Genomic DNA, 11101 nt, shown 5'->3' on the forward strand with positions numbered 1-11101 from the left:
ACACACCCTTACTCAAAGACGATGAAGAATTATTACTTCCAAAATTTATTATTGATCACGATTTCACAAGTACACACACAGGTACACAATATCACATATACCTTGTTAAATGTAAGAGTCACTATGTTGAAGAATGTCAATGGCTTTCGGCAGCCACTTTAAGTCCCATGTACCAGCACTTGATTTTTCCATACCACAATCACAGTAATGAATCTAGGCCTGACGAGGCACCATTAGGCAATGCATAGCGTCAAAATTTGGTGGAATGGTTTGGTTGTTCAATGAATGAAATGGAATACAATGAATGGACGGGATCGGTACATAGGTTGGTTTTTATGGAATTGATTCAAACACATGTTAGAGATCCTACGCCTAAAATAGGTAGGTCTCTTCGTTATGCAAGTTGTTCTGGAAATTATTGTTGTTACATACATGTGTATTAGAGTTCTTATGCCTAGTGAGGTAGGACTCTTCGTGATATTTACATGTGGAATTAGCCCACCACAAACTACTTTGCTATTGTTATGTACAACTGAGGTCAGTTGCTTTTGTTAGCCCCGGGTATGTTATGGAATGGTTGATGCGAAGATTGACACTAACATTTATGGCCATGTGTGCATGGTGTAGCAGGTCAACGAAGTTGAGTCTTGGGCAAGTGACTAACAACAACTAGTAGGACATGGAATAATCCAATAAGAGATAGGGTTTTTAATTAGTTCAATAAATGTTCCTTTATCCCCAAAGTGGTATGTAAATAGCCCCATTTATGAGCTGACCTTTTTTATCAATTAATATAAATACATGCCTAGAGAAATCCAGCTCACTCTGGTCATGGGGGGATGATTATACCCAATGCTCTCTCTCTCTCTCTCTCTCTCTCTCTCTCTCTCTCTCTCTCTCTCTCTCTCTCTCTCTCTCTCTCTCTCTCTCTCTCTCTCTCTCTCTCTCTCTCTCTCTCTCTGTCTGTCTACATGGTACCCTCGGTCTAGAGGGGCGTTTACGCAAGTATGAGGTGTGTTCTCGTCATCACGATTTCCTTGTTTGAAATACTAACATGTCAAAAATCCAACCCTTTTTGCTAGGCTCTTAGCATTGTTGTGAAAGAAATCCCAAGGTATATAAATGAGTCTATAATTTGGACTCACCCTCTAATTAGTGTGAATAGGCTCTACTCCTGATTAGTATGGATGTATGAAAATGAGAACCTTGGTCTTCCCAAGGTTCACAGTGAATCCTCTATGCATAAACCTCATCCAAAACCTCTAGTCCGAGATGTAGCCCCTCTTGTAGCATAGTATGGAGTGGAAGATCTACTCGATTCAGACCCATGACTCATGCATGGAGAATGTACTATGATATCCTACTAATGTAGAGGCCAAAGAGATTCGATGAGAGTGGGTACTATGATATCCTATTGATGTAGAGGACAAACTAATTCGGTTAGAGTTGGTACCCTTGCTTTACACCAATAGTGCTAACAAGGGGCTTTGAGGTGCCTCGTGGGCAACGTAGTGGACTTTTCACCCCCTGTCCCCAAATCATCTCTAATGGCAAATCACGTGTCTGTAGGCATTGTAAGAGTTTGTCACATGGGACCTGATGAAAGATTTACAAATATTTATAGAGTCATCACCTCTTCCATGCCTTTGCTTCATCGACGTTAGTGTAGAGTAAAAATTTGGTCGATGGTAAAGAAGGCTCGTTTGAAACCAGCTTGTCCAATGAGTCATAGCCACTCGCTCTCTGCATATGAGCTTAGCTCTATCTCGAGCATTGCTCCATAGAGCTTGGGAAATGTGTGGGTAATCATGATGATCTACTAGTTGCCCAAGTTAAGAGTGTCCCGAGACTTGTGGATAGGCACAATGGTGTGCTTAGGCCACTCTAGCTGCGGATAGGCAATGGTGTGCTTAGGCCATTCTATTGGTAATCTTGCTGCTAGTTCTTTGGTAAAAAGCGAGGCAATGAATGGGGAGAGGGTGTTTGTGGCATACATGGGATTCTCACTCTATATGCCTGGTAGATATAAGGAACAACCATGATGTGTGGATAGGCAATGGTGTGCTTAGGCCGTTCTATTGGTAGTCTTACTACTAGTTCTGGTAAAAAGTGAGGCAATGAATGAGGAGAGGGTGTTTGTGGCATACATGGGATGCTCACTCTATATGCATGCTAGATATAAGGAACAACCATGATGTATGCGATGAAGAGTCTCTCCACTATCGTGGCTATATAGAAGTGAATTTGGTTGGGCATTGGTTTATGTACGGCTCTAGAATTGGTGGCTAACCAAGAACTTGATGTCTTTGTGCATAGCCATGACATCTCAATGGGTTACTCAATGGGGTGGGTGGGTATGCAAGGCTCCCATAGTCGGCGCTATGCCACGATAGAATTGCGGCACATGAGTAGGTCATACAATTATAGCTCTTGGGCCTCCTCACACTCTTGATATTTATAGAAAATGAGTGTTTTCATATGCCTGAAGCCTCTTGCTCAATGATCGAAGCTAGTGCACATTGTGTACTTAGTTGTTTGTATAGTTGTGTGCACTCATCAACATACCAGTTGTTCTGAGATATAGTCCCATGAGGAAGACCTCTTTGAGGCTAGAATACTCCATGATTTCCTTTGCAAGGCATGTATATGGTGAGAGGGTGTCACCCTCCTCGTCCTCCAACTCGGTTGAATTTTGTCCTTCTACATCCCCTGTCAATTTCACAAACTTCAACCTTGAAGGGGTGAAGTAGCAAAGAGAGGGATAGTTTGCAACATTGAGGGGATGGAGTAGCATATTGAGCAATGTACATGAAGCTCTCCTCATGTAGCTCTAGTCTAATCCACATAAAGTGGGCATTACAGTTATCCTTTCCTCTGTACGGGCATGTAGGACTCTGTCATGATCAGCATCTCCGTAAAGCCGTCATCAAAGAAGATGGGGTTGTCTGGCACACTGTTCCACATGAAAGTATTCCTCTCCATCTCACTCCAAAGTTGTAGGATAAGAGCCCTCTTCTTGGTTGTGTCTTTGTCAGCTCCCCGAGCTTTGTTGAAGGGGAGGGGCTCGTATTCCTTATGACAAGCTTCTTCCACAAGGTCTTCCCATCTACTTCAAGAGTGGAACTTCTCCTTATAGCAAAGCTTCTTGAATCTAGGTCAGAAGTGAAGTCTATCTTCTCAAGGATGCTGGTGATGCGCACGTTGAGGTGGTGGTCTTCCCATCTATTTCGGAAGTGAACTTTGTCTTCTTGGGGACATTGGTAATGCAGACGTTGAGGCAAGGGGCTTGCCTCGTCTTCTCTTTCTCCAAGGTGGTGTGCACAATTTGCAATTCCTCTTTTTGGGATTCTTCCCACCATAGGTTTTTCTTGATTACCTCCACCCATCCATCCTTCTTTGCTTTAATCTTCTTCTCTATGCTTATTGTGATAACCTTGGTGAGCTCTTCCTTGATGGTGCACGTGTCCACTTTGGGGATTTCTCCTCCTTCGCTTAAGGGCTGGTCTCGTAGAGACGCTCTCCCTAAAGAGGAGGTCAATCTCATCTCTCAGCACCTCGTGCCCAAAAGAACTCCTTTTTTTCCCCCCACTCCTTTGCTTGCTTCCGTTCTTCCTCCCGTACTTTCGTCACTTTAACAAGATCAAGGGGCCAACTCCCTTGAAAGTAGAAATCGCACTAATGTACTCAATTTTTCTTGTATTAAGAAGTCTTCAAGCATACTAACAAATGTAATGCTTAAAGAAAGGAAAATTTTTATTAGGAGTAAGTCATGCAACCAATAAAAAAAAAGCTCTAACGGTCTTAAACTCACAAATGCAATGGAGACCAGGCTCTAAGAAGCTTAGTGAAATTAAGAAGAATTTCTTAAATTGGAGCCACACAAAGTGATTGGATTATAGTAATACTAAAGCCACACAAAGTGATTGGATTATAGTAAAAAAAAAGCTCTAAAAATATGTGGGATACTCTTATAGCTTAACGGTCTTAAACTCACAAATGCAATGGAGACCAGGCTCTAAGAAGCTTAGTGAAATTAAGAAGAATTTCTTAAACTGGAGCCACACAAAGTGATTGGATTATAGTAATACTAAAGCCTTAAAACTCAGAATACTTCTGATATCCACTTTATAATACTTCTCTCTTGAATAACAGGTCTTGAGTTCAACTCTCCTCGTCGGCTAGATCTTTAAGGTCTCTTGGGATAGTTTCCTACGATGTTAAAACTCTCTTCTTCTTCTTCTTCTTCTTCTTCTCTAGAGTTTCATAGCAAACTAATGAGTGAAAATTCGGCCTACTTTATAGATAGGCATTCACAATTTTTCATACAGTTTTAGTAGATTTACTTGAAAATAGGTAAAGCTACAAAGAGGCGAGTCTCACTAGCGATGAAATGATTTAGAGGGCCTCCACACAATGAGAGTTTCAAAACTCACATGAGCTAACAGTAACATCCTTGAAAAGGGGGTGGGAGGTGCAATATTGGAAAAGTTTGGAGAGTTTGGAATAGTTTAGGACTATTCTTGGAGAATACCTCCTTTCAAAAAGGAATGCTTCCCTTATTGCATGGGAAAAGAAGTTCATACCTTTTGGCCTAGTTTTGAAATGCACCATGTGAAAAAGCCTTGTTAGAGGCGGGTCTCACTTGGCATCGGTAATATTAGTAGCATGAAGTAAAAATAATTACAATATAGTCACACATCATTTTAATTTGTTTAGTGGTAGTTGGAGGATAGCTTCCAAAAAGATAGTAATCCTACTAATTCTTCCTTTTCCTTCTTGTATTAGAGTCTCTTGGAAAGTTTAACCAATAAGAATCCTTTCCATGTTTGAAGGAGAGCTCTACGTTCCAATTTTTTCCTGTTTTGAGAAGCTCCTTAGAGCCGGGTCCACCTATGCACCAAGAGGATTAGTGTGATTTAAAATGTCCTGCTAATTAACAGGCACACAATATGCACCAAAAAAGAAAAGGAAATATGAAGGGGACAACCTCCTTAAAAGTAGAAGAGCTACAAATATCAACATTTTTCCTTGTATTAAGGAACTATCAAGGAAGATAACAATGATAATTCACTCCTTTCTTTTCTCCCCCTTTCTAGGTGAGCCCACGTTTGAGTTTGCTTCATATTTAGAGGAAAACTTTTCAATTTCTTTTCCAACAAGGAGTAGGGTAGAGGGGCCAGTAGCGAGATGGGTGCCAATAATAAGACACGACACCCCCCAAAAGAAGCACAGTGGCATTTGGGTTGTTGGCTTAGGCAAGCTGATGTGGGGTCATGCCAATCGTTGAAACCCTGGTTCAAACCCGGATTGAATGCATCCTTGTTTTGGCGCCTCGTTGTCTCAAATGTCTCGATGACCGGTTTTTGCATTGAATGTCGTGCCAACCTGTCGCAAATGTTTTGCGTAGGGATAGCTTTGGATCCACCTATGTCATCTGAAAGCCCTACGCAATGCACATCTTTTGCGCCCCTTGCAACCTGAAATTGGCCATGGAGTGAGGAAATCTGCTGTGCGCAAGTTAAATGTACCCTTACTGGCCCCTCTACCCTAGTGGGTAAAAGAAACGAAAAAAAAAAGCACGAATGTTGATTCACAAAATACATTTTGAGAAGCTCTTAGAGTTGAGTCCCACTTCACATTAATGAGATTAACAAGATTTTGTTAATTTTACTACAATTAAGTCACACAAATTCAATTATTGCCTTTCTTTTGTGTATAAGCATCGAAGGCACGAATCAAAATTCTCTACCCATTAAGCAAAATCCCAAAAAAGCAACAAACTTTTGTGAGAAAAATGTGGAACCAATCGGGTTATTTTTTGAAGCAATAGTGAGACACAATATCTAAATGAGTGGTATCCCTCATACCACTAAAATCTTGAATACCTTTAATGCAATGGAGGAACACTATTTTAAATGATAAAGTAAATCATGCAAATATCACTAATATGAAGCGGGACCTGACTCTAATACCACATGTACACAGAGAGATCCGGGTCCAGGGCCTAAAATTGACACCTGTTTTTCCTGTCAAGGGCTATTTTGCCTCTCAAAATAGGTACTTCAAAAAAACCTCGACATGTTAGAATCTCGTATTTGTCTGTCATTTTTCGTGTTTATACCCTTAAATTTACGTTATATATGGAAAATTATGTAAGTTGATCGCAATACACAAAGCATATGAAAGGGGGATTGGAAAATTGCCTGTCAAAATAAATTTCTACTATGCCTGTCAATTTTAGGCCTTGGATGCGGCTCTAAGTTTAGCCTTCGAACTTCAACTTGTCCAAAGTCAAGCAACAATGCACAAACAGCTATAAATGGGCATAAAAGCCATAGTTGCTTCCTTTTAGATATCTTAGATGATTTCTCTCTAATAACTTTATTTGCTAGCTCTCATACTTCAAACATTTGTTGGCACTGCCTTTTGTTGCCGAGGTTTTTTGTTTGGCCATGATTCATAGTTGAGTCCTCTTTGATTCCACATACTTGCAACCACAATACGCAGCTGCAGAATTGGAGACAATCTTAATTCTCAACTCCAACCATATCTCTTTCTGCAACACCCTCAACCGAAACCACTCAGCTAACATGCTGCTTGTAATATCCAAGTCGGCTACTAATCTCCATCTCACATCCCAAAAGGGAAGGGCAGCATTAAATTTGGTGCATACAAGGAGCATGCATCCCAACAAGGGAAGGGCAGCAGAAAATTTGGAGCTGCGTTACACAAGTGACAGGCAGGAAATTTGGTGTACAGGTAATTGATTGATATGGCAAGGGGGCAGCACCTTCCAAGGAGGTCACCCACCCCAGTACTTTGCTGGCATAAATAACTACGAGGTCTTTACAAACTCGTCTAGCCATCTAGACCCCAAAACCTTAAAGTGTTAGGGACCTCCGATTTAGCCACTTATGCAGCCTTACAGCTAGGCACCACTTATTGGGCTTAGCCCAACAATGATTGTCCGAGAAGCAAATCTCAATAAGATGTGTACAAGCCTGCAATCTCATAGATGTAATCTAGATACAATGTGTGTGGAGGCAGACAAAGCACATTGGTGGCCTGCCTTGAAAGCCAATTGTTGAGCCTTGCTTCTTTAGAAGCAAACCTGTCTGATTTCTGGCCTGCTGCTTAACGCTAACAGCCTAAAGGTTGCTTAGAAGTAAAAAATACATCCTGTAAGAGCAAATCCAGCCATACCTTCACACCTGTTTACATGCCTCATTCTCGTATGAGCTTCCTTCTCTCTTGCCAGTTATGTTCGAGTAACACTTTGACATCAAAATAAACAGCGCTGTCTGAGTATCATCCATATCCATGGCAAAATCAAAGGCCTGCCTAGCAAGCTCTACATTGCCTAGATTCTGACAAGCTGCTAGGATTGCAGTCCATCCCGCAGCATCTGGTTCCAAGTACATGCTCTCCATAATGGCCACGGCCTCATCAAGCTGCCCTGCCCGTGCTACGAGATCAACTATAGCAGTGTAATGATTCGTTGTATCTGGAATGTGAAACCCCTCCTTCATGACACAAAAGAGTTGCAAGCCATCGTCTATGAGACCTGCATGACTGCACCCTATAAGAACATTAAGTGACGTAATGTCGTTTGGTATGATGCCTCTACTAATCATTCTGTTTACTAGGCATACGACTTGATTGCTGTCTCCTCGAAAAGCATACCCTGCCAGCAAAGAATTCCACAAAATGACATCCTGAATTGGTAGCTCTTCAAACAAATCTGCTGCTTCTTCCAGTAGGCCACACTTGGCATACACATCCACCAAAGAGCTGCATACATGCAAATTCTCGTCGTGCCCCTCTACCTCAATAAGGTTATGGAGTCTTTGTGCTCTTCCCACAGAAACTGAGCTCCCACAAGCTTTCAAGCAGCAACAATAAGTGATGGAATCTGGGGTTACTCCTTCTGACATCATCTGCTCCAAGCAGTCTAGCGATTCATCAGCAAGTCCAGCATCCGCATAAGCCGTGATTAATGATGTCCAGGATACCGCATCCCGAGCACGTAGCTTCTGAAAAGCCTCTTTCGCTTCACTTAGTAAGCCAAACCTTGCGTACATATCTATCAAGGCACTGCCAACATGTGATTCAACATCGACTCCTTCTTTGACAGTTCTGCCGTGAATTTCTTGGCCTTGACTGATGAAACCCAAGTTTCCACAAGCCGCTAGGCAGCAGACGTACGTGACAGGACTAGGCAAGACCCCATCAAACTCCATCTGCTCCGAGAAAATTAGCACTTTCGCAGCTAACCCACGTTCAGAATAGCCTGTTATTAATACATTCCAGGACACGACATCCCTTTCTGTTACCTCATCAAAAATGTCTTGAGCTTCATCCATTGAACCACATTTCGCATAGATGTCCACCAGGGCACTATGCAAGTATAACTCCCCTTCCAGACCCTCTTGTACAATCTCTGCATGTATTTCTTGGCCCCTCTCTAGATCTCTGATATTGCAGCAAGCTTTCAAACAGCAGAGGAATGTGCAGGCATCCGGATCCACCATGTCTACCTTCATCCTGCAATAACAATCAAGCGCTGCTTCATACAGTCCAAGGCTGATATATCCGGATAACAGGGCATTCCAAGGGACGACCTCTTGGACATCCATTTCATCAAACACTTCTTGTGCTTCTTGCAACGAATTGCACTTTGCGTACATGTCCACCAGTGTGATGCTGACGAAAGAGACCTTCTCACACCCCACATGAACTATATCAAGATGCAGCTTTTGGCCACGAGTCAAGCATCTCTGTTTCGCTGCCGCCTTGACCAGAGCTTGAAGAGCAAACATGCTGGGGTTTAGCTGTCTCTCTCTCATTATGTCAAGAATGAAAAAGGCACGATCATAATTTTCACAGCTGACATACCCTAGGATGAGAGCCTGACAAGAATGCTCATTCACTTGAATGAGTTTGTCAAAAACCTGTTGAGCGACGTCCAACTTCCCACAATCGGCGAGCATTGGAATGAGGTAATTACCGAGACACGGATGCATCTCTGCAGCTTGCTCGCATGCGAAAGTATATGTTATCAAGGCGAAGTGCGGATTTCTCTGTTTCCTGCAATGGTTGAGGATAAGAACGAGAGTTTCAACATGGGCCGACTGCACTACAGAGTCCCAAGAGACCATGGAGTCTGCAGAGCTAAGAGAGTAATGCGCAGAGAGAATAAATACAGGTTTGCAACTGAAGGCCCTCACTTCGGCAACGCATCTTGAAACGAGCGCAATCCGAAAGGAGAAGAGTATGAAGCTGACATGCTGCGGATGGAAGACAGTTCTCGTCGAGATGGTCGCAGACATTACCCTGCAACAAATAGTGTCGATCCGCCCATAGCGGTGTCATGGTCTCCTTGCTCTCGTACCTGCTGCTCTCCGCTCTAGCCTCTGTGCAGGCTTTAGTTGTTTGCTGGTACCCAAGCGAGTTAGCAGCGTTAGCATATCCACTCCAAATCAAAACGAAGTCCATGTCAAGAGGGTACATACAAGTACATACAAAATTGTATTACCATTTTGTTGTCAGTCAAACATTCAACAAGAGTATACATTAAGGGTACTTATCTGCAAACAAGAATCTAGAAGAGAAAATCTTGGAGAGAGAGAGAGAGAGAGAGAGAGAGAGAGAGAGTGAGCGCTTGCACTTTGTTTTCCACAAATCCTACTACCAAAAGCTGGCACGATTCTCTGTTTAGAACGCCACGATTTTCATGTCCCAATTTTGATACGTCTAAATTTGTCCTTAACTTTTAAATTATATTAATTATTTGATTCAATCTCGCTTTACTTTGTGCAATTTTGTCATTTGTGTGAGTATGGTTGTGTCATTCGAAGATTCAACAAGAGTAAACATCCTTAGAGAAGAAGAGAGAGAGAGAGAGAGATTGTTACCTTTCATCAAAGCATGTTTAAACATGCAAGTCTCCTTGCATAGGGGAGTTTGCACAGTCCTTCCCAATTTTTATAATACGAGAGAACGTGCCATTCCCACAGCAACATGCAATTTTTACTGTATTTGTTTCACTGCGTCGTTTAGTAATGAGTAACGAATTCATGGTATTTTATGTACCCTTTTGTTTCGACATTCATTTGTCGATTGTTGTAACCAACACGATGATGTTGGTTAAAGCTTTGCAAAATGGAGTGCTCCTTATCACTACAACGACGTACTTATCTGTTATGTTTAGTTACCCTCCCTGGGTGTCTATTCGCCTGGAAATAGATTTTGATAAGAAGCATCTTCGTGAAGGGTTTAGATGGTGCAAGTGCATGGGAATCATTTCTATTGTTGGAATGGAGCGCTCCTTATCACTACACCGCGTACTTGTCTGTTACGTTTAGTTACCTTCCTTGGGTGTCTATCCGTCTGGAAACAGGTTTGGATAGGGGAGCATCCTTTTGAAGGGTTTAGATGGTGCAAGTGCCTGGGGCTCATTTCTATGGTTGGAATGGAGCGCTCCTCCTCACTACACCGGCGTACTTGTATGCTCATCTATCTTGTTGGAATGGAGCGCTCCTCATTACCATCGATTTCATGTCCCTTTTTGTTTTTGTTTATTTGTATATTGTTTTATTTTGTTATACAAATGTTCAACTAAATCGAATTTTTTAAAAACCTATCATTTTTGTGATTATATGAATGCATAGGTGGCTTGTGAACTTATCATGGACGCTAAGGCTTGCTCCCAAAACATCAATGCAGCTACATCTAGTTGCCCATCGACCGGTGGGGAAGGATCAAACTGTTGGAATTAGGGTTATAGGGAAACGCACACAGCTTGGAGAAGACGAAGGAAGCTGAAGGCACAGAACAGAGAGTGTATTACTTAGTGTGCAATGGAAAGATAAATATCCCTTGTTACCATATGTAACATTTAATGCACTAATAACTTGTGTGTAGCAGAAATTGATAACATAGTGAGCATTTCATCAAGAACAAGTTCCTAATGAGCATAGAAAGAGTACTTAATTGAGAAAGCAACATAGCAATTTACATCTAGCTAATTTTGCATTGCACTACTTGAAAAGAGAGAGAATAGAACAATTGACAACATTTGAGGACTGGATTTACATGGAGC

At 41.9% G+C, this 11101-nt stretch overlaps 1 protein-coding gene across 1 annotated transcript; it reads right to left on the minus strand.

Annotated features, from left to right (window-relative positions):
• Positions 1 to 5975: 5975 nt before the first annotated feature.
• On the minus strand, positions 5976 to 9528 carry LOC147433398 (pentatricopeptide repeat-containing protein At4g21300-like). The gene has a single exon (XM_086492977.1). The coding sequence runs from the start codon at positions 9327 to 9329 to the stop codon at positions 7206 to 7208; it is 2124 nt and encodes a 707-aa protein (XP_086349103.1). The 5' UTR covers positions 9330 to 9528; the 3' UTR covers positions 5976 to 7205.
• Between the last annotated feature and the right edge of the window lie 1573 nt (positions 9529 to 11101).

Source organism: Adiantum capillus-veneris, chromosome 20 (assembly GCF_014529385.1).
Source record: "Adiantum capillus-veneris isolate H3 chromosome 20, ASM1452938v2, whole genome shotgun sequence".
In the NCBI taxonomy this organism is placed as follows: domain Eukaryota; kingdom Viridiplantae; phylum Streptophyta; class Polypodiopsida; order Polypodiales; family Pteridaceae; genus Adiantum; species Adiantum capillus-veneris.